The sequence below is a fragment of the Lithobates pipiens genome, unplaced genomic scaffold (genome assembly GCF_037356315.1).
Source record: "Lithobates pipiens isolate NorthernLeopardFrog02 unplaced genomic scaffold, aLitPip1_a1.2 Scaffold_27, whole genome shotgun sequence".
Lineage (NCBI taxonomy): Eukaryota > Metazoa > Chordata > Amphibia > Anura > Ranidae > Lithobates > Lithobates pipiens.
Genome location: NW_027507788.1, coordinates 44,035,399 through 44,059,987, shown reverse-complemented (window position 1 = coordinate 44,059,987; position 24,589 = coordinate 44,035,399). Strand labels below are relative to the sequence as shown.

Here is a 24,589-nt window from a genome sequence, read left to right as displayed (position 1 = left end):
AAGGTTTGTCATCACTGCCCTAGATTATATGAGGACATATGGGGATTCTAGAGGCTTGATGGATAAAGGACTACTTGTGTGCAGATAGATGACAGACTCCATGGCAGCATACGTTTAGGTATCTCTGCTCCCTCGCTCCGACCCCATAGGACCCCGCTCCCATATAATTTGAGGCTGAGCCAGAGGCCACATCCAGGAGACTTCCAGCTTCAACAGGATGACCTGAGCGTGATTTTAGTCCCACCTATCGGAAGGTGTCTGTGTTGTCTGGATGTCCTGCTATTAGAAGGTGGCTGTTAAGTATGCCCAGCGTGGATACTCATGTCATTATCGTTTCCCTAGCTTTCAGCTAAACTAATGCATTTACCAGATCAAAAGACTGGTATGTCGATTAATATATAACATTTTTGTTCCCAGGTTTAGATACACTTTAATAAACGTTTGCTCATTTTAAACACAGCGTAAGACAATCATCACTAGTACACTTGACGATGCTTCTCCTTGCTTTTATTTGTATTAGTAATTTGATTTGGTCACAGGACAGCACAAATAAATACATGTAGCAATGTAGTACGCGCGCACTCTCTCTGGCAGGGTGGAAAGGTATCTTGTATGTCTGGAATAGGCGAGAGACTCTACTTCTTGGGGGCAGCTCCAATAACTGCCTTCTCTTCACGAGTGATTGGGATAGAGCGTTCAGGGACATCAGCCTGTCTTCTGGGTCCACACACTGTCAGCACTCCATCTGGAGACAAGGATGAAGTGATGGATAGGGGATCAACATCCACTGGGATTTTATATCTTCTCTGGAAGTCTCTGGAAACATAGCCATGCTCATCCTGGGAAGAAATAACCCAAATTAGTTATAGTCCAAAACACATTTTCTATCATTTTTTCAACATTATATTACATCTACTTAAGTACAGTAAGTACTCAGGTTGTAAAAAGACACATGTCCATAGAGTTCAACCAAAAGATATAAGGTAAAAAAAAAAAAAACTCATATCATCAGAACCCTAAACCCACAGCTAATCCAGAGCAGAGCAGCAAGATCCACGCACATTATTGTTTCCCTCATATCCCACCCTCAGTACACACATTGGTCTTTCCCAAGTATCCCACCACCAGCACACACATTGCTCTTTTCCATGTATCCCACCACCAACACGCTTTGTTCTTTCCTGTCTATCCCACCACCAGCAGCGATATTGGTCTTTCCCAGGTATCCCACCACCAACACCCACATTGGTCTTTCCCGTATATCCCACCACCAACACACACATCGGTCTTCCCAAGTATCCAAGCACCAACACATACATTGGTCTTTGATTAGGGACTCATGGTGTGCTGGCAACATATGATATGTTTCTTATTTATGCTAATTTCAGTCAACCTGTTGGCAATTGCTACAGCACCCACCTACTTCAGGCTGTGCTCAAGAATGTGTGAGATAGGAATATATTGAGGGTTTGTATAAAGTCCCACCCACCCAGTTTCACTTACCTCATCAGCAATCCCCCACCTTTCCTTGTTCCAATATACCCAATGTTGACTGGTATTGGAGACTAGAGGGAGCTGAAACATCGCCCTCTCCATCAAGTGACAGTGATTGGCCAATCAGCCTGAACACTGCATCATAGGAGCGAGTCACATGCTTCTCCATGCCTGGATGCACCAAGTATTATACGCCAGCTGCATCAGGGGATTCATGGAAAGGTGAGCATAACTGGGTCGGGGCAATGGGCTTTAAATGGGCAAAGTGACATGGGGGGTTATTTACTAAAGGAAAATCCACTTTGCACTGCAAGTGCACTTGAAAGTGCACTGAAAGTGTACCTGGAAGTAAAGTTGCTGTAGATCCGAGGGGGACATGCAAGAAAAATAAAAAACAGCATTTTAGCTTGCACATGAGTGGATGATAAAATCAGCAGCCCTTCCACTTATTTGAGATTTACCCCTTAGATTTAGAGCAACTGCACTTCCAAGTGCACTTTCAGTGCAAAGTGGATTTGCCTTTCGTAAATGGTCTCTTTTACTACAACACACCATTCTAAATTCACCATTTATGGAATGGACACACCTAGCTATTTTTATTAATTCATATATAATGCTTTAGAAAACTGTGTGCAGATATGAATGTATATTTATGGAAAAAATGGGGACAGCTCACCCTTGATAATCTCACCATATTTAGAATCCTCCTTCAACCAGACAAAAGCTTCCTACCATGACTAGTGCCTCTAATTAGCTGCTGAGCCCCAGATGGGTCAAAACACACAATCAGGAACCTTTTATGTAATTGACACAATGAAAAGAAGAATTTGGTTATGGATAACATGGGAACTTGGTCATGGTAAGAATAGTTTATATAAATATGTGTCAGATATACTGGTGCTATTGTGTGGTTCATAAAGTAGTCTAAATGCCCTAAAATGAGTATATTGTAGAGCCGCCATATTTGAATGGCCTTGGACTGCACAGAAAGAGATTACTTCAGCACTTCTTAGCCCCTAAAAGAGAACCGGTCTAGTTAAAAATATTCAACTACTAACCATTTTTTTTGAGGGGGGGGGGGGGGGTTTCTTGTCAAATTTGTTTATTGACTTTTAATAATTAGTATGCATGAATACATATGGTGACAGCAATGGAAAAGGACTAACCATTTTTTGATGGTGCATGCTTCAGGGATAGCATCACGTTGTCAGTCACCACCATAAAGCAAGCAATTTCATATCAGGTGTCTCTACTCCTGACATACACTCCAGTTAACTAACTTGCCAGGTAACAAAGAACGAATAATGATAATAGCCCCAGAACACGACCTTTCAAAATGAAGTGGCAGCTTCCACTAGATGGTCCTACATAACCCTTTGATGTCTGACACACAGATCTCTAAGTTCAGACTGGACTAGAGATGGGTGAGATTTCCGACATGACAGAAGTGTTGGTGAAGAGTAATCCTTGCCCAAGGGCACAGGAACAGCATTTCAAATTTTTTGGACACAAATTGTGGCAATGTGTGCGGCAATAAAGATTATAGATGTGCAATTTACCTGACGCTCCTCATGCTTTCCATGGATTTCAATGAAGTCTCCTGACACTTTAACTTTCAGCTCTTCAGGGGAGAAATGTTTCACATCAAGGTTAATAGAGAACTTATCCTTTTCTAGTCTCATCTAAGGGAGAAAAAACACACTTAAATCAGCTTTCATGAGTCTGCTTACATTCATGGTCAGACCCCTAATAAATTCTTACCGTATGTGCTAAATATTTTTGTATCCACATTTATATTACAAGAGAGGTGAACAGCCTATGAAACATGGAAACCCTACAGAGCAGTGTGCTTATAGTGGGTTAACATCCGCTGCACGGTAACTTTATCGTACTGTAATTATACAATTTCTGTTGATAATTTTGCTTTATATTTAGACTTTGCTGGTCTTTTTTACTAAATATATAAGCACTTATTCTTCAAGTCTTGTTACACCCATTTACCATAAAACATCTTATAGGCATGGCCTTTCTACCATTTGCTTTGTAATTGCTAAAATATGCACAATGTAAACTGCTATAAAATATATCCTATACATTATTTGTAATACAATAGTTATATAAATTAGAGTAAAGGTTTTTAGCACACATTATGTTAAAATTATAATTGGTTCTACATATATTTTCTTTCATAATTTTTTTATGTATTTAAGTATTTTTCTTTTCTTTAAGCAGGCAAATATTTAATAAAGTATAATAATATTTAACATACTTGTAGCCAGCAGGTGAAGCTATAGGCTCCTTTTTATGTTTTCATCAATCTCATTTGACCCTTTGTTGTGAAAAGCCTGTTTACAGTTCAATGGTTCAATAACTTAACCCCTTGCCATCGGCGGGAAATAGCCCTTTAAGTTGGCTGTGTCACCAGATGCCGGTTAAAGTAGCTCCAGTTCATTTGTTCACTGTGATTGGCTACACAGTGATGATGTAATCAGGAACCCATCCTACCAGCTCCTGATTGTTGGTAGTTGACCTTGAGCTGTTGGTGACAGCTCGGTCACAGTTCTGAGAAAACTAATGAACCATGCCCCAGAACAATAAAGAAGCACATATATGCAGCAGCTGGGCATTAAAGCAAACCTGCCATGCTATTGCATATTTATGATGCTGTCATAAACAGGTTAAGCTGAAATTTACATATACATGTGAATAACTCTTTGCAGTGACATATCCCTTATTGGATGGCTGTATCCAAGGTTTCAATCAAACAAAGGGAGCCTCGAGGCAGGCTGGTACTGTGCTGTCCCTTACAAATACCCATCGTACTCAGGGAATCCTTTGCCATGCATTATATATATGTTTAATCATATCATCCACAACAAAAGTTTGTGCTTTGTAATAAGTGAGGACCAAAAGCCTTAACCACTTCCCACCTGCCCCATTGTGGATTGACCTCCGCAATGTGGCTCTGTTATCCTGACTAGGCATTATATGACGTCCATCAGAATAAGCCACAATCAGGCCCCCGCAAGGGCACGCAGTGTGGCGGTTGGTGGTGCTGTGAGTCACTCTGACAAACCACATCTCCGATTGTGGTAAAGAGCCAATGACGTAGGCTCTTTGCCACATGATCAGCTTTGTGACCAATCACAGCTGATCACACCGTGTAACTGATCAGCAGCTCTCCTGTCAGAGAGGGGGGTCACATTGATTATCAGCGCAGCCTCCATCAGAGGTGCCCACCACAGCTGCCAATCAGTGCCCACCACAGCTGCCAGTTAGTGCCCACCAAAATGCCTATCAAAGTGCCCATCAGTAACGCCTGTCCATGCCCTTCACAGATGCCAATCAGTGCCCATCAGTAATGACTGTCAGTACCTCATCATCAGTGCTGCCTGTCTATTAATGCCCATCAGTGCCAATGACTGCTTCCTGTCAGGGCCCATCAGTGCTGCCTATCAGTGCCTATCGGTGCCCATCAGTGCTGCATATCTGTGCCACCTATCGATGCCCATCAGTGCTACATATCAGTGCCGCCTATCAGTGCCCATCAATTCTACATATTATTGCCTCCTCATCAGTGCCAACTTATCAGTACCAACTCATCAGTGCTCATAAGTGCAGCCTCCTCAGTGCCCGTCAGTGAAGGAGAAAACAAATCATTTTATAACAGAAACAAAGAAAACATTTTTAGTTTGTTTAGCAAAAAATAAAAACCCCAGTGGTGACCAAATACCACCAAAAGAAAGCTCAATTTGTGGGCAGAAAATGCCAAAAATTTAGTTTGAGTACAGTATTACATGACTGCGCAATTGTCATTCAAAGTGTGACCGCTGAAAAGGCCCAGTATTGAAATGGTTAAACAAAACTTTCCAGATTGCTGTGATAGTGGGTTTTGTGAAATAACCCTGTACTTTACAATGTCTAAAACCTTGGAGACTGATTTTGTTATTTTGTCCTTTCAGTGGTCAGTAGAAGAAAACATTATTATAAAGAGGGTATTATACTGGAAGTATGAAATCCCAGAGTATTGTTGTTTGCACAACAGTAATGTCAGGACTAAGTGAATTGCTATCTTTGTAAGACAGTGATTACATGGGAAGAGAACAAGAATTCTCTATTATGCGGTAGCTGAATAGGGACCATTTCTTACGTAATCACATTCATATCTGTATGAAAAAGGCTAAACTACAGGTTTATGTTGAAAGTTTCAATACAATATTTTATTTGTCTGTGAATGAGAACAACTGAATCCAAAGAGAGCCAGGTAACTAGTATTCTTAGAAGGTAATAAGCAATGACAGTTCCTGTGTTCCAGGTTCCCTTTAAAGTAAAACTGTACAGGAAGGTTATAACCCCTGTCATTTTTTTGCCATATGTGTTCCATTGGGGAGATTTCCCTTCCCTTCCTGTCTTATAGCCAGACTGGAAGTGAGAGGAAATCCCTTCCAAAGTTAAGGAATCCTAGTAATAAAAATCTGACAGGTGTTCTAATCCGTCTCCACTCTAAAGAAAACGTTTTGCGGTTAGTTACAATTTTAACACGTTTGTTGCAAAATTTAGTGTAATGATTACATGCTGTACTTTAAGATTTTCATTTTAAAAGAGAACTATAGCCAAAGCTTTTTTTGGTCATATCTCTCTTCTGGCTCACAGAAGTGCACTTACTTTTGCGCTCCTGTGACCCAGAGTCAGCTGATAGCGAGCTATTGACGGCTGTCAGGTGACATCACAAAGCCCCTGCAGGTTCTAAAAGGATCCCGACCATATTATCGGGAACTTCCCAGCTGCCTGAGTAATAGCTGGCATGGCTGAAAGCCAAAGCCACCTGTGCCCACCCCCTCTCCAGCCTGATGCTCCAGTGAGTGTTGGAGGGGCAGAGCGAAGAGCGGTGAATGGAAGTCAATGCTCTCTGTTCCAAGAAGACTAAGCCCTTGTACACACGGTTGGACATTTCGTCGGAAAATGTCCGATCGGACCATGTTGTTGGATAATCCGACCATGTGTGGGCTCCATCTGACTTTTTCCGTCGGAATGTCTGACCAACAAAGTTTGACAGCTGGATATAAAATTTTCCGACAACATGATCCAATCGTTTGTAGAGAATTCCGATCGGACAAAGTGCCACGCATGCTCAGATCAAATTACGAGACCAAAGCTATTGGCTACTAGCCTGAATGTAGTCCCGTCGTAACGAACGAACATCATCACGTTCCGAACGATCGGATTTTCCAACAACTTTGTCCGACTGTGTGTATGCAACACCAGTTTCGAACAAAATCTGTCAGAAAAAATCAGACGGATTTTGTGGTTGGAATGTCCAACCGTGTGTACAAGGGCTTAGAGCTGAGCAATTAATGGCCATCTGATCGCTCAGCTCTTGCTTCTAGAGGTTGACATGGTCCAGTGGCAGCATCACACCAATGCTGCACCATAGAGGTTATTATATATATATATATATATATATGCTTTTTTTTATTCCCATACTTCTCCTTTAATACAAATTGTGTCAACATCCATATATAAACAGCTGTAGTGTTTATAACAAAAACCTTTTTTTTTTTAAATAAAGAAGGGAAGTGGTTAAGACCCCTACCGTTTATGTTTAGCTGACTGTATCCCATTTGGGAGCTTTCCCCATCATTTTTTGTCCCAGAGACAACAGGAAATGTGAGGAAATCTTTAAATATTGTCGTCGCAACAGGTGTCCCCACTGGAAGATTTTCCCCTCGCCTCTTTTTCTAGTGACAACTGTAAAATTTTGGATTTCATATTTTTTTGTCTTCATGCCAATGGTCACCAGGGCAAATGGAGAGGGTGGTTCTCTCTATAGGGACACAGAGCAATGAAAAACCCAGCTGAGGTTTAAATCCCTCAACACTTGTTTTAAGATTGAAAAAAAGTTTTTGGATATACATACCCTTTCGTTTAACACCATTGCATGTGAACATAACATTTCTGTAAGGTAAAAATGTTACCCACAGAATTTGTTCCTGTGAAGGAAGGACCAAGATCTCAACATCTGGGTACCCAAATTTGCCTACCTATCTCACCCTTTTCAGACTGCAGAGGAAGGGAGACTCCATGATGAAGGCAGCAGCTGGTAGCTCCCAATGCTCGAATCCCCATCAGGTATAGGGAGTCAGGAAGTGTTTTAGACTACCATTGTTCTCCCATAAATGAAACCTCAGTTTTAAATAGTCCTTTAAAACATTAAACTGTGTGCTATTAATGGAGCCGGGCGCATCCAATATTTCGCTATCAGTTTTCTTGCAATAAATAACGTTGAATGTAGAAATGTTGTCAGGTATGCATCCAGATTAATGTCCGGAAACATCCCCAGTACACATACTTTTGGATCCAGTTGGAGGGGTGATCCCATATGATCGTGTAAGAAGTTGATTATTTGTGCCCAATATGATTGGATCTCAGGGCATGCCCATATTAAGGGATAGAATGTTCGAGTGGGGCTGGGGCACATAGTGCACCCCGGACTGTAACCGGGCCGGAATTTCGCCAACCTGGCAGGGGTAGGATATGATTTGTGGATTATATACAATTGCGTAAGACGATCAGGTAATTTCAGTGATACTTGCTTAATATTCTCAAGCATCTCGTCCCAATCCGACTACTTGCTACTAAACTATCTCCATATTCTAACCTGTAATTAAATTGGTTAGTTGCCCCTAAAGGTTTTTTTTTTTTTTTTTGATCTCTCAAAATCTTGAAATCTCTCTGCTGGAGTTCCTGATGCCACCATCACCCCTAGGTTGTGCGTCAGGACTCAAGAGGTGGTAAAGTTGGGTGTAATTGGGAATTTAGGAACAGAAGTCTTCCCATGGGAATTATTAAATGTACATAACAGTTCTCACTAGATATATCCTTTAAATAGAATTTTGTGCTATGCACCAAGACAGTCATTCTGCCTGGAAGATATTTTGTTAGCAGCAGGCATTAAAGACCTGAAAGGGTGGATAATTGCATAATATTCCCATATGATGCTTGCACTGTGTGTGATGTGCCCTTGCCTAATCAGTGAAGATGAAATGACTGGGGAAGTATTTTAGGAAGTGTTGTTGAGATACAGTGTAAGATTATACACACATTGGGCAATATGATGTAATGTGATCCATGCATATTAATAAGGGACTTTCTTGGCGACAACTGATTTAGGACTGTATGATAGCTCAGCAATGTTCCCCTCTGCCAACACAGGACCAAAACAAACATATTATATTATCGGAAAATACATGTAGAGGGGAAATAAGAGTATTTTAAAGCATAAAATACGTTATACAATAGACACTCCTTTTGTCTAATCGCAATAAAAGAAAAAGGGTGACAGGTAAATCTGTAAAATTGAATTAATCTGTTGAATTGCAATTCAGTCATTACATAATGTAAGAGTAATGATGATGTCCAAATGTAACCCTTAGTACCGATCTGATTTCAGCATTTACTGCTTACTGTCAGTTACTGCTCCATATACTGTAAAATGATTGCTATTGCAATTTGATTTGAAAAGTAAAAAATCAGTTGTTACTTAAGTGCCCTAAACTACACTGCTAATCCTTATTGCAACATTTAATAAGTACAGAAAAGTAACAATTTGTCATTGTCAATACTCATTTTACTGTCTTTTTTTTAAACATCAAATATTTAATATATGAAAAACTTTTACAGGTTTAGCAAGTGTCAAAATTAATATAGAATGTATACAGTAATTGTTATGTTGTAGCATATGATTTCATATTGGTAAACATGCTTATTCTGTACCCCTGTTCGTTCACAGCCCACTTGTTGCCTCTTTCTATTCAGTATGGCGATATGTAGAATCATCCACATATGTTATATTTCAGAACTTAATTACAAATTATTTGTGCCTCTTTGCATAGATACTCAATGCTTTGGAAATGAAAGAGATATAAACTTAGATCGGCGTTGCCCTAAAAGGCTGCAATGAAACCTGCCACTTTCTAAGACTACATATATAACTGTACTAATAAATATAGTGTAGTTTATAATTCTAAACATTCAGTAGGCACACAGCTGGGGATTACCTCTGACAAGCCACTTTCAATCCAGGATGGCAGTCTGAGAAATGGATATTTGAAGTAGAATGGGGATAGTACTGAAGATGGAAACAAATCAGCTTCTTGGATGTGCTCCCCAAAACACTGTTCAAATATCCTGTTTGGTCCAAAGAAGGAGTAAAATTGGCGGCGAAACCAGGGGTGTTGGATAGTTATGTCCATCTTCTTCTGGCTTCCAATGACAGCTGTCAGAGAGAGAACAACTCAATGTTGGAACTACCCAACAAACCAAATGGTCTTATATACAAAGTTGCCAAGCTTGGGCTCCTCCCTGGTACCCCAACATTGAACTTTCTGGAAAAGAGTTGTCAGGTGGCTTAATTATGCCACCACGCTTGTCTGCTCCCATTCAATAGTTAGATGTAGGATATAAGCAGTGACACATCCTCTATTCAATCCTCATCCCATTGGATCAGCAAGAAGAGGTTCTGATTGTCTGTGACCTCTGTCTCAGTGTTTTGCACATTGGATTAACAGACAGGGGGATCATTTCAGCCACTGTTCTGTAACATGACAAGGGATGAATTCATTTTCAGATCTGACAGCAGATAGTGTGATGCCAGCTTGCTGCCGCCAGAGAGTAGCTTATTCATTTCATTGCAGTTCTGAATATCTCAGCGCTTGCCCTTTTCCCTTCTGTGGGTTTATTCTGTATGCAGTGGACTGGAGACTGGCATTTGTACTCTGCTTATAGAGACCAATACATTGTTGGTCACCTCTAATTTCCCTAGGGATTATTTCTGTATATTCTGCATACATTACTTGAGATGTTATTCTTTAAATTAGTGCCATGCTTTTTTCCCCTAGAATGTTAGATACATCAATCTGAACTACAGAATATATCATTGATAATGTCAAACTAAAGCTTTGCAGAGAATTCTGTTGTGACACCACCCATTAAAGAAAACCTGTACTGATGTAAAAATGCAAACTGCTGCACATTGCTAACTTCCTTCTGAAAAGGCTAGTTGCCTGGCTGTCTTTAGCTGCGGCCACAGCCACAAAACAAGCATGCAGCATGTGAAAATAAGTGATGTTAGAATTCCTGATCTAAATTCTTGCACAGTCTACTGCATACTATAATAGAGATGTAGAAATGTGATAAACACTGTATTTCAGGGCCCATACTTGCATATTAGTGATGGGGTTAAAAGGAGTAGCAGATAATGATAAGAGAAGTGATACTTCTGATACCCATCCTGCACTGCTAATTGAAATGTGTAGCCCTATATTTATTAAAGCGGAACTAAACCCATGAGTTTTACTGTTTCCCAAAACAGTTACTTTCAAGGCATGTCAGTAATGATACATGTCATAATTGCTTGTGCTCTGAACTAAACTGTCAAGCCATCAAATGGCTGGTGTTATAACTGATCACATGTGCAGCATCATGGCAAGTGCTGATCAAAAAGATACCAATATGGCAGCTTCCTTATCTTTAAAGGATAGGAGGGTTTAGTTCCACTCTAAATGATGTATCATATTAAGTCAGCTAAACCACTGAGCATGTCTGATGTTTCTGATTATTTTGATTTAAGGGCTGTTTCACACCAAAACGCAGTGTGAAAAAGGCGCATTCCATGCATGTTTCCCACACCACAGGTGAACACACTGCCCTTGTGATCTGCATGCAGGTGCCCATGAATTGTCAATGGTACTTCAGCCACAGCTTGCAAACGCAGCGCATCAGTGCATATGCCTGCACCCAGTCGCATGGTACTGCAGTACCATGCGGTTTAGTACAGTGCGTTCCGCAAAATTTGTGCTTGCATACTTTTCCACAGACCATTTTTTTTCAAATGAATGGGCTGCAGAGCAAGACCACACAGGAACGCGCTGGCATTGTATGGGATTGCACACATTCAGATGAGAACCAGCCCTATAGGTGGAGAATAACAGGGAAATTAAATAACAGTAAAATCAGACCTATATTGCTTTGTCAACTTAAAGGAACGGGGAAGATATCTGTATAGTAAAACACCTACGGCAGAATATCACATAGAATACACATCACTTTCTTCCCTCCTAGTAGAGATGAAACCATTTGGTTTAGCAGGTAGGCATCAACAGATCGCAGGTGCAATGCCAGGCTCATGCAGACTGCCAAACAGCTGGCTGCTCGTGCCTCCCGTACAGGCAGTTACTGAAGTGGAAGGAGTGTCAATGAACTACAATATTGCTCAGCAGTGCCCCTGAAAACTGCCATTGTTGCAGATGAGTCTTGTATATCATTCTTTCAGTTTGCTGTTTTTAAATTGTGACAGTGGGTGCGGGGAGAGAGGATCCACCATCCGCTGTCACAATGGGGGATGGGGGGGTGAGCAGGGCTGCTACATTAGTAACATGTTATATGTTACACCCTAAATATGAGTATAATATGTAACATGTTACTAAAGGTGAACTTATCCTTTAAACCTTTTACTGCTGCCACCCCAACTATTGTAGCAGCACTGGTGCATTAAGAAACTCACAATTTGTTTAACTTTTTAGTCCCTGCTTCTGTCTTCAAGTAGAAGTGATTTGAGCCATCACATTACTGTAAAGTGTCCACCCTCCCATCATATGTCCCAGGCTCACTTGTCCCTCATCGGTGCCCAGGAACTCACAGTGAGGAGGGAAAATGCACAGTCACTGATTTCTCCTGGATAGTATGAACCGATAAGGGCTCAGCTCTGAGCACTATCTAATGGACCCCTGATGTCTCCTTAAAGACAACCTTTAACCTACGCTATGCTATCACATCATCATCATCATCTTTTCAGCCCCCTTGTGATGATAATAAAGTTAAGTTAAAAAATGCAAACATTTAGGTTTAATAAAGTAAATAAAAATACACCCAAAAAAGATTTTTAAACCCCCACCCTACCTCCACATACACACACACAGGAACACAAATGCATGTGCTTGGTGTGCACACGTACAAAAGCTATGATTATGTAACACACGTAATTGTCATGTAGACTGGAGTGAGAACAAGAAATCTAGGGCCATCATTCAATAATAACTCTTAACTGATGAGCTGTAGCAGCTCTTAAAGCGTAAAGGATTTTTGGCAACACAACCTCATCTTTTATATGCAATGAAAAAAATGGGTAATATATTGTTTGTGTGCATGAAATGTACTTGGGTGCGATTTTATTGAAAATATAGAGTTGATAAACAGTATCATAAATATTGTGTGGCATAAAATAATTGCAATTATTATTATTGCAAAAAATTGCACCATTTTATTCTACAGGGTCTCTGCCTTCAGAAACTATATAATGTTTTGTGGTTTTAAGTGTGCTTCATGTAAAAAAAAAATTGTATAAAATAACTGAAAAGCCAGTTCCCTGCAATAAAACAGCTGCTGTATGATATTCCTGTCTCCTGTAGTCTGTCTCCTTCCATGGCCCCATTCCAAAGCTACAGCTTAAAGCAATGTTAGATGTGTATGTACCCTGCTGTACGCTGTGGTTTGATCCTCCAACCCCTACGTCAGTACAGGACCCGGAGTGACATAGCGGTCAGAGGGTGTAACTATTCAATGTGGTGGGGGACATGGGCATCCAACACTCCCGAAACTGTCAAATGCTGGGGAATCTGCAGCAGTGGAATGGAGTGTTGATAGGACACCTGGGCTATTGGTGTAGTGTATATGGCAGCTCTCCTAAGCCAGGACCTGGGTAATTGAAGGTTGGAAGCATTGAAGATTAAGCAAAACTTCACCTCTATGATTTTGAGAATGACTGCTGGGTGATCCTCTCTTTCTGTGTTCACAGTGTTTTCCTTTTTTAAAATTTTTATTATTTTTTTATTTTAAAAGCGTGGCCAAATTTGCTAGCACTATAACTGCTGCCTTACTGCTGTACAACAGTGGGAGGTTCCAAAAATATTTTTTTTCACGTAAGGCCATTCCAGCTCTGTACCATCATGTGTAAGGCAATGTTTTGGCCTCGTTGGACAGGTCAGTCAGCAGCAAGGTTTACATTACTGCTGACTTATGGTCCAGCAGGTATTGTCAGGGACATTACATTTCCTTCACGGCACACTGGGTAACTCTGCTGGCAACTGGGAAGGATGAAGGACAGGGTTCAATGCTAAAGCTTGTTCCACCACCATGCCTCCAAAAAGCTGGTGGTGATTCTGCCATGTCTGTCTGCTCCACCCCTTCCACTTCTTCTTCCTTTATGGCCTCTTCTGCTAAATTGTCCTCTGAACCAGCAGTGCCATGTGGTGCTTCAGTTGGTCTGTCTAGGAGACAGGAGCCACACCAGGGCAGAGATTCTGTCAGCTCTGCGGGGACAGGCTCAGAGATGGTTGTGTCACGGCAGCTTGAATCAGGAATGGTTCAATGGAACCAACCTTCTCTCCGCCCCACAGTGACACTTGACACATGTTCCATGCTTGTGCCATGTCCTGAATTTGGTGGTACAGCGTTTCTTAAACAGGTACCCAGGCTTACAAGATCTTCTGAGGCATTTAGCCAGAAAAGTCTGTGGCCATTTTTGGTGGTCATACAATGCCAGTGCTCAGCTGGCTGACATTTAATGGGAATTCAACCTACCCACCAACTGCCTGATTTGTGACATTCCCACCAGGTGGAACTCAACATTGGCAATGCTGCAGCTGCTGTGCATGCAGCAGAGGGCCATCAATGATTACCTGTGTGAGTATGGCACAAGGACAGGCTCAGAGGAGCTCGGCTTCTTTTCACCATGCCAGTGGCTGCTGATAAAGGATGCATGCACTGTTCTGTCACCATTTTAGGAGGCCACAAAGATGGTGAGCCGCGAAAATACATGCATCAGTGAAACTATCCTTCTATTCTTCCTGCTGGAGCACACACTGCCTGGAATCATGGACAGGGCACTTGAAGCAGAACAGTCGGAGGAAGAGGAGGACTTCCCTTTCTCTCAAAGCCCCCTTTATGCAGGTACCATTTCTGCGGGGTCGCCAAACACACAGGAGGAAGAGGAGGAGGATTGTGTCAGCATGGATGTAGAGGATAACATACAGCAGTTTTCAAGAGATGGTTTTCAGTCCCCAGAAACTCCAGGGGCTGTACTTGGCTGGGAGGAGGTAGTTCCTGACAATGTCATCCTTAGTGACCCAGAGGACTCAGAATCTGATGCCTTCTCAAACTTATGCTGCATGGGCTCCCTGATTCTGAAAAACCTGCAAAAGGATCCGAGGATTCGTAGTATCAAGGAGAGGGATTATTACTGGCTGGCAACCCTTCTTGATCCACGTTACAAGTGTAATGTTGCAGATCTTATCCTGCCTTTACAGAGGGAGTAGAGGATGAAACATCTTCAGGACGCCTTGAATAAAAATTAGTGTAACACCTTTCCAGACACTGAGAGGTTATCATTTCCTGGACAATGTGTTTCTGGGGCTTTGTTCGGTCAGAAGAAGAGTGGTGGAGAAGGCGGCTGGCTGCCTTGACTTTGCCTTCAAACAATTCTTTAGTACTCAGCTCTCAGGGCTGTTAGGTTTAAGCAACTATCGGCAGTGTCTGCATCATATTGTGCAGGATTATCTAGGGGTAAAAGCATACTTGGAGACCTTTCCAACTGAGTATCCACTGGGTTACTGGGTCTTGAGGATGGACCACTGGCTAGAACTTGCTCAATATGCAATTGTTCTACTGGCCTGTCCTGCATCCAGTGTGCTTTCTGAATGGCATTCATTGTTGCTGGAGGTTTTGTGATGGATAAAAGAGTGCACCTGTCCACAGACTCTGTTCACCAGCTGACATTTATCAAAATGAATCAGTCCTGCATCAACAGCAGCTATCAAGCCCCTGATGCTGATGTAACTGATTGAATATGCTAGGGTAGTGGTCATCAACCCTGTCCTCAGGGCCCACTAACAGGCCAGGTTTTAAGTATTACCTTGGGGAGATGCAGACTAGAATAGTGCAATCACTGAGCAGCAAATTATATCACCTGTGATGTATTCCAGTTATCTTGCAAACTGGCCTGTTAGTGGGGCCTGAGGACAGGGTTGATGACCAGTAACTGTGAGGGGTTACAGTGTTCAGGCACCACCAACACCCAAGACCCAATTTTTCTGCACCTGTTTGACAGGTGCATGTAATTTCAATTTGTTTTCTAATTTTTAACAGCAGGGCCCATTACTGTGCCCAGCAAGAGTTACTGTGAGTGTTCAGGCACCACCAACACCTAAGGCTCAATTTGTCTGCACCTGTTTGACAAGTGCATGTAATTTAAAAATGTTTCACATTTTTAACAGCAGGACCCATTCTTGCACCCAGCAAGAGCAACTGTGACGGGTTACAGTGTTTAGGCACCACTAGGGATGGGCAAACCGTTTGGGCTGAGCATAAGGTTTGGCCTGAACATCTCTCATTCAAGTACTCACCTAAAACCCAAATTTTCTGGGCACTTAGTGGGATGTTCGCCCGCCGAGCGCACAGTTAATAGGTTTTGTTAGGTTGTTAAGGCTTCCCCACTGAGAGCTGAATTAAACAATAAATAATTGTAAAAATAAGAATGTAAGAATGTAAATTTAAAAAAATTGGAGAAAAACGGTGTGGGGGGACCCTTTGGATCTGGTATGGATTTTGATCACTTCCCTACTGGCGAATTGTAAAATTACACCAGCAGGAACACTCCCTCCCTTCTGCAGCCCATCAGCGTACTCAAGTAACTGTTTCCAGCCCATTAGACTACCTGAGTACCTATCTGCAGCTCATCAGATTACCTGAGTACCTTGCCTTATAGAATATAGGTTGGGGTGTTTTTTTTTCCAAATTGGGGTCATTTAGTGGGTAATTCCGCTGTCCTGGTGCTCCAGGGCCTTCAAAAGTGTGATAGGTAGGAATGAAATTAGATGTGTAATTTATGCTCCTAGAATGTCTGATGGTTCTTTTTTTCTCTTTTTTAATAAAAGACTTGTCAAAAACAGTTTCCTGTGATTCTTACTTTTTGACACTTTTTTTGGTGAATGGGTAGGGGTACGATATACTCGATATCAATTCACATAGGGGGGCTGGGATCTGGGGGCCCCTTTGTTAAAGGGGGCTTCCAGATTCCAAAAAGCCCCCCGCCCACAGACCCTGGCAACCACAGTCCGGGGTTGTTGGGAAGAGGCCCTTGTCCCCATCAACATGGGACAAGGTGCTTTGGGGTGGAGGTGGGTGCAGAGCGAACGAACGGACTTTCAAACTGATTTAGTCCGTTCGTGTGTGGCCAAGTCCATTGAAAATTGCTGTTCACACACACTCTCCATCCAATCTGACAGAGCTTGAGCCATTTTGCAAAGAAGAATGGGCAAAAATGTCCCTCTCTAGATTTAAAATTGCAATAAAATACATTTACATTTTTGGTTGTAACGTGACAAAATGTGGAAAATTTCAGGGGGTACGAATACTTTTTCAAGGCACTGTACATGTCCCCCAGGGCAGTACCTAGGTCCCCATACAGCTTTTATGGCAATAACTTGCTTATATACAAGTTATTGCCATAAAAGTATATGGACATATTGTTACATAGTATTACACACTTACACTTTTTCTAAACACAAATATCCCTCAGTCCCTTTGCGGCTAGGTATAAAATGGGTAATCCTGGGTGCACTGTATGAACTTTATGGCATGATAATGACACTCCGAAAACTTCAATTCATCTACACATTGTTCATCTGGTGACATGCTCATAAAACTCATAATAAAAACCCTTTTTGGGCTTAACCGACTCCAATTGCATAAAAGGGATAAGGAAAAGGGTTAAGGGTTGCCCACTGTGCAAGTACAAAAAATCAAAATTTATTATATCAAAAACACATAAATAGAATAGCCAATGATAAAAACTGAATCATTCGCAATGTGTCAATCATACTGTGATAAAAACTCAATGTCCACCATTCTTGCCCCTGTCAAGTGACAGTAATATATATATATATATATATATATATATTTATATATATATAGATATATATCTATCTATCTATATATATATATATATATATATATATATATATATATATCTATATATATATATATATATATATATATATAGATATATATATATATATATATATATATATATATATATATATATAGTGAGGAATGTGAAAGTACAATATCTTCAATCCTGAGCAGCAATAATAAATTAAAACATAGAAATTGCATGTATGTGAATAGGATGTGGAGCTAAGTTGACACCTATTAGGAAATGGATCCTGGGAAAATCAGACCTGGATCCGGGGAAAGAGGCGCGCTGGCATATTGTTGTGGTAGGGACCTCACTGCCTCTGACGCAGACGGCGGTGACTGGTGAAACAGGTTAGGCTCGCTTTTTCCTTGTCCACCTTGCCTCTGTGACTGGAGGATATGAACACTTGCGCATGCTTGACGTGACTCATCAGGAAATTGGCAATGGCACTGGCACTGAAGATTTACTCTCTTTCTGCTTTGGACTACATGCTTTGATCCATGTATGGTCTCCCATGGACCAGGACTGTCAACTTGCATGCATGCTCTGCATATCAAATTATGGTTTGCAACAGTGAGAAGGAGGTTACAGTACATTGTTTTGCATTCAAATCTCTGGCATTTCATGCCACACACATATTGTATCTGTACCGTTCAATTCCTATACCTCCTTTAGACCACTGTTCACCCAGGGTGCCATCTCTTCCTCTTTCATATCTCAGCAATCCCCCCCCCCCCCCTTTTGGATACATCAAGGAATTAATAACATCTACCACAATATGCGAGCGTGCCTCTTTCCCAGGATGCAGGTCTGATCTTCCTAGGATCCATTTCCTGTTGGGAGTCAACTTAGCTCCACATCCTATTCACATGCATGCAATTTCTATGTTTCAATTTATTATTGTTGCTCAGGCTTGAAGATATTGTACTTTCACATTCTTCACTATATGTATATTACTGCCACTGGACAGGGGCAAGAATGGTGGACATTGAGTTTTTATCACAGTCTGATTGACACATTGTGAAATCATACTGTGTTTATACCTTATCATTGGCTATTCCATTTATGTATTATTGATATAATACATTTTTGTATTTTTGACTTTTTGTACTTGCACAGTGAGTGGGCTGTGTATTTTCAATCCTCTTTTCCTTATCCCCTTTTATGTCATTGGTGTCGGTTGAGACCAAACAGGGTTTTTATTATGAGTTTTTGATGACATGATACAGAGAGCTCCCACTCTAATCATTTTCCCCCCCTCTCTTCATTTTTGCAGTTTCACGCGTATAGGGGTTTATTTATAGATTTATAGATATTTTCATAGCTAGCATTAGCAGGGATTTGCACCTTGAGGGATCCTTATTTTTAGTTCTCAGTGGTGACATTGTTGCCTGCTACTGGCAGTTGACTAGTTATCATCTGACACTTGCCTGTTTGTCCACGAGGAATGTGGTGTGGGTACAGAAAGAAGCAAGCATGTGCAATAGAGAAGACATTGTTTTCTAGAGAGACTTGTGTGTCATTTAGCCAATAATTATTTTTGCCTATTAACTATTCTATAGTGGAGCTAGTATATTATTTCAGATAAACAAGCATATTCAAGGCCACAGGAAACTGTAAAAACGCATATAACAACTGATCAGACTCCAAGTCAAGTCGATGAAATGTAACATATTGTTGCATTTGCATTGCAGTGATGCTATTTGCCTTATTAAAATAGCTGTGAACCTTAAAGTGGTTGTTAACCCACCCCGCGCTCATATAGGTACAGACCGGATTTTTTTTACATAACACAGGGACTCTTCTAATTATGGTACAGAGGGGATAAGACAATTTAGCTGCAGTTATGAGAGCAGCTGGAACGGGGGGGTTTGCCTGTAACAGCAGACAGGCAGGGAGGGAAGGGGGGAAGATGACAGAGAACACACAGGAAAGCAGATAGCAGGCTGCTGCTGACGAAATCACATAAACTGACCACGGTATCAGGGCTCAGCAGCCCTGATTATTGTGGTCAGTTCGCAGAGGGGTATAGAAGTCACATAATTAGTGAAATGACATCCCCCTGTGTGCAATCTAAGTGTCACATGATCTGTCATTACATATACACACCTTTTTGAGAGGCCCCAGAGGCCGCAGCACCTAAGCAACAGGCACCACTAACCAAACACTGCCATGAAGACCAAGGAAGTCTCCAAACAAGTAAGGGACAATGTTGTTGAGAAGTACAAGTCAGGGTTAGGTTATAAAAAAATATCCAAATCTTTGATGATCCCTACGAGCTGTCAGCGCGAGGAGAAAAAAAAAGAGAAAAAAAAAAAGCCGATCACCGGCGGCCGTGATCGGGACATCAGTCCCGATCACGGCCAGCCCTGCTAGTGCCCACCTGCCCCCTGCCAGTGCCCACCTGCCCCTGCCAGTGCCACATTAATAAAAAGTAAGTGCCCCCCGTCAGTGCCACCCAGCAGTGCCCACAGTGCCACCCAGCAGTGCCCACAGTGCCACCCAGCAGTGCCACCCAGCAGTGCCCACAGTGCCACCCAGCAGTGCCCACAATCTGCCTCCACAACAGTGCTGCACCTCATATGCCACATATCCGTGCCCATCAGTGTCATCTACCAGTGCCCAGCAGTGCCGCCCATCAGTGCCCAGCAGTGCCACCTATCAGTGCCACCTATCAGTGCCCATCAGTCCCATCTATCAGTGGTACCTATCAGTGCCCATCCGTGCCACCCATCCGTGCCACCCATCTGTGCCACCCATCCGTGCCCATCTTTGCCCATCAGTGCCACCTTATCTGTGCCCATCGGTGCCGCCTTATCTGTGCCTATTAGTGCCGCCTTAACTATGCCTATCAGTGCCCACCAGTGCAGCCTATCAGTGCCCACCAATGCAGCCCATCAGTGCCCACCAGTGCAGCCTATCAGTGCCGCCTCATCAGCGCACTTCAATGAAGGAGAAAAATGACCTGTTTGCAAAATTTTATAACAAACTATTAAACATGATTTTTTTTTTGCATCTTTTTTTGCTTGTTTAGCAAAAAATAAAACTCCGAGCTGTAATTAAATACCACCAAAAGAAAGCTCTATTTGTGGGAAAAAAATGATAAAAATTTCATTTGGGTACAGTGTTGTATGCCTGCGCAATTGTCATTCAAAGTGCATCAGCGCTGAAAGCTGAAAATTGGTCTGGTACTGAGGGGGGTTTAAGTGCCCAGTAAGCAAGTGGTTAAAGACTTGCTTTGCTGACATCTCTTCTGGCTCCAGATCCTGCTTGCTGTTTCACTACGTTGATCCCTGACTTCTGGTTTGGCTGACTATCCATTCCAGTTTACTGAACTTTGGCTATGTTTTGACTATGTTTGTTCTTTTTTACTTTTATTATTAAACAAGTGTGATTTAACTGTACTTCTGTCTCAGTCTGATTTCATGCTTTCTGACACCATTTTACCCATTTCAAAATATGTTATACTTTTTGACTGGATCCTCTTAAAAAACTGGGGAAGAAAAAAAAAATCACACAATGTGAACTGGAATCTTATTGCTGGCATTGCTTTATGCTAAAAGGGAGGAACTCGGTGCTAAAGTGACGATTGATTCTATTGTTTTCTAGTAAGAAGACACCACTGCAAATACAAGCAGACTATGGTTCAATGAGAGCATAACTCTGGTAGCTCTGATGCCTCGCACTAGTCATCCTGCCAGCTGTAAGTACCAAGACCCAAAAAAAGATTTTTCTCGCATGACAGCTTATATATATATTTACATTGGTATGAAGCCATATAACTGGATGTCTCATCTTGCTTAAAATAGATGTGAGAACTGTGTAATATCTTACATCTGCCATGCCATCCTTTGTTCACATAACCTTGGAGCAGCCATAGGGTCATATTTCCCAAAACAGTGTCAGAAGTGTTTTCACCTTAATGTATAGGATGCATTAAGTTGAAAAAACACAAGTGTTTACAACCCCTTTAAATTACTCATTATAATTATTATAATTCATTGTATCTTTGATCCTAAATTGTAGACATAGAATTGCTCTGTGTGACCCTTTTGTCCCAAAGTTAGTCACTTTGGGACAAAAGGGTCACACATTTAACTACTTGCCTACTGGGCACTTTTGCCCTCTTCCTGCCCAGGCCAAATTTCAGCTTTTAGCCCTGTCACACTTTGAATGACAGTTGCGCGGTTATGCGATGTTGTACCCAAATTAATTTCTTATAATTTTTTTCCAACAAATAGAGCTTTCTTTTGGTGATATTTAATCACCACTGGGTTTTTTATTTTTTGCTAAAATTGACCAAAAATCTTGAAAAAAAAAGTTTTTCATAGTTTCTGTCAGAAAATGTTGTAAATAAGTAATTTTTCTCCTTCCCTGATGTGCGCTGATAAGGCTGCACTGATGGGCACTGATAGGTTGCATCGATGGGTACTGATGAGGTGGCACTGAAGGGCACTGATGAGAAGGCACTAATATGCAGCACTGATGGGCACTGATAGGCGGCACTGATATGCAGCACTTATGGGCACTGATAGGTGGCACTGCTAGGCGGTACTGCTAGGCGGCACTGATGGGAAATAATAGGTGGCACGGATAGGCAGCGCTGATGAGCAGAACTCATGCGCACTGATAAGCAGACACTGATGGGCACTGAAAGGCAGCACTGACTTACATCACTGATGGGCACAAATTGGCATCATTGATGGGCACAGATTGGCATCTTGAAAAAATTGAGAGTCAGCAGCTACAAAAACTTTTAGTAATAGGACCCTCACCTGTCCCAGGATCCAGTGCTGTCATCACCCAGCCAATTACTTCACCGGGCTTCGAGCCCTGGTGCTGTGGGCAGGCAATTGTGACTGCTTGCAGCTTCACAGTCACCTGCTCACTGTGCAGGTGCGAGTCTACATCTGAAACGAGGTACCTGCTCCCTTCAAAAGAAAAAAATAGGTGCCAAAGCAGAAGGGGAGAGGAGTAAAAAGTAGTTTTTGTAGTAGTAGTTGTAGTTCTGTTTTAAAAGAAGACATTTATCAATTCTGAAGTGATCACAGTGGATGGTAACATAGGAGAAGAGATTAGTAAAAGAATATAAGCACAATACAAAATCTTGCAACTGGTCCTAAAACCAGGGTTGACCTAAGGCTGAGAAATCTAGGTAAAGATAGTAGCCAGATGTATTAAAGGGAAAGAAGAGACACCACACACCGATTACATTACTATAATCCAAGTTAATTGCACATATAGCCACAGTAAAGCCCCGTACACACGAGAGGACTTATGTCCGACAGACTTCCGAAGGAGTTCTGCCGGAGTTCTGCCGGAGTTCCGACAGAGTTCTGACGGACTTTTCGACTGAGCGGACTTGGCCACACACAATCACACCAAACTCCGACGGATTCGAACGTGATGACGTACGACTGGACTCGAATAAGGAAGTTCATAGCCAGTAGCCAATAGCTGCCCTAGCGTCAGTTTTAGTCCGTCGGAATAGCATACACACGAGCGAATTTTTCGGTAGGAACTGGGTCCGGCGGAGTTCCGTCGGAAAAATTTGAAGCATGTTCCATTTTCTAAAGTCCGTCAGACTTTTGCGAATCAAAAGTCCGTTGCAGCCCACACACGATCGAATAGTCTGACGGAATCATTCCGTCGGACTTTGGATGTTGAAAAGTCCGCTCGTGTGTACGCAACATAAGAGTCCCTGCCAAAGGACCCCACTTACTCTGAAGTGTTTCACTCAATAGGTCTTAGTCGTAGAGACTACAACTCTTCTCTACAACTAAGCCCTATTGGGTGAAATGCGTCAGTAGGGCATTTTTCAGGTGAGGTGCCCCCCTCCCCAAGCTACTCATCATACAAAAATAATAAATAAAAAATGACTGGCCCTTTAAATGTTCGCAGGGTGCCGGACACACAGCTGCTATGGGAAGCATGACATGTTTGCAATCATGTGATTGAAAACAAGAAGCACTATTGGGTTCCTTTAAAAAGTCCTCGGGGCGCTGAGCTCTGTGCCCTTAACACTCCCTCTGTAGCATTGTTCCCTGCTGTGGTGTGTGATTGGTGGGTCCTGTGCCTTCACTTCCAGTTTCTTTGACTCATCTCAGCTGTCCGAAGGTGGATGACAGGCAACTTGTGTGAGAGCTGTGAGTGGGGGGGGGGGGGGACAGCTACTGTAAAGGGGGGCTATGATGGGGACATGTGATGTAAAGGAGTACTCTGATGGTGACATCTAATGTAAAGGGGGGCTCTGATGGTGACATCTACTGTAAAGGGGGACTCTGATGGGGACATCTGCTGTAAAGGGTGCTCTGACTGTGACATGTGATGTTAATGAGGGCTCTGATGATGACATCTAATGTAAAGGGGGCTCTGATGATGACATCTGCTGTAAAGGGGGACTCTGATGGTGACATCTACTGTAAAGGGTGACTCTGATGGGGACATCTGCTGTAAAGGGGGCTCTGATGGGGAAATCTAATGTAAAGGGGGACTCTGATGATGACATCTAATGTAAAGTGGGGCTCTGATGGTGACATCTAATGTAATGGAAGACTCTGGGTGGGACATCTAAAGTAAAAAAGGACTCTGATGATGGCATCTAATGTAATGGGGGACTCTGATGGGGACACCTGATGTAAAGGGGGACCTTGAGGGGGACATCTGAAGTAAAGGGGAACTCTGATGTGGACATTTGATGTAAAGGAGGACTCTGATGAGGACACCTGATTTATAGGAGGATACTGATGGGTACACCTGTTGTAAAGGAGGACTCTGACTGGGACACCTGATGTAAAAGGGGACTCTGATTGGGACACCTGATGTATAGAGAGAGGCTGATGGGGACACCTGTTGTAAAGGGGGACTCTGATTGGGACATTTGATGTAAAAGAGGGCTCTTATGTTACACCTTATGTTAAGTGGTTTTATTTTATTTTACTTGAAATGTGGATTTGATTGGCCTACTGTGACGGGCACAGTGAGGCTGCAATTGATGGGCACAGTGAGGCTGAAATTGATGGACACTGTGAGGCTATTTACAGTCCTACATTATTAACAGTTAAA

The 24,589-nt window shown here is 42.1% G+C and overlaps 1 protein-coding gene across 1 annotated transcript; it reads right to left on the bottom strand.

Annotated features, from left to right (window-relative positions):
• Positions 1-490: 490 nt before the first annotated feature.
• CRYAB (crystallin alpha B) lies at positions 491-9,830 on the bottom strand. Its single transcript, XM_077456926.1, has 3 exons — positions 9,552-9,830; positions 3,054-3,176; positions 491-839 (listed from the first exon to the last, which is right to left on the bottom strand). The coding sequence occupies exons 1-3, from the start codon at positions 9,744-9,746 to the stop codon at positions 636-638; spliced, it is 522 nt and encodes a 173-aa protein (XP_077313052.1). The 5' UTR covers positions 9,747-9,830; the 3' UTR covers positions 491-635.
• Between the last annotated feature and the right edge of the window lie 14,759 nt (positions 9,831-24,589).

Bases quoted from the DNA above. Each gene is read 5' to 3' on its own strand.
- CRYAB (XM_077456926.1), bottom strand. From the start codon at position 9,746: ATGGACATAACTATCCAACACCCCTGGTTTCGCCGCCAATTTTACTCC. The intron at 3,177-9,551 runs GTAATCCCCAGC...TTTCTCCCTTAG, and splicing joins TTGAAAGTGGCTTGTCAGAG to ATGAGACTAGAAAAGGATAA. The intron at 840-3,053 runs GTAAATTGCACA...ATTTCTTCCCAG, and splicing joins GAAAGCATGAGGAGCGTCAG to GATGAGCATGGCTATGTTTC.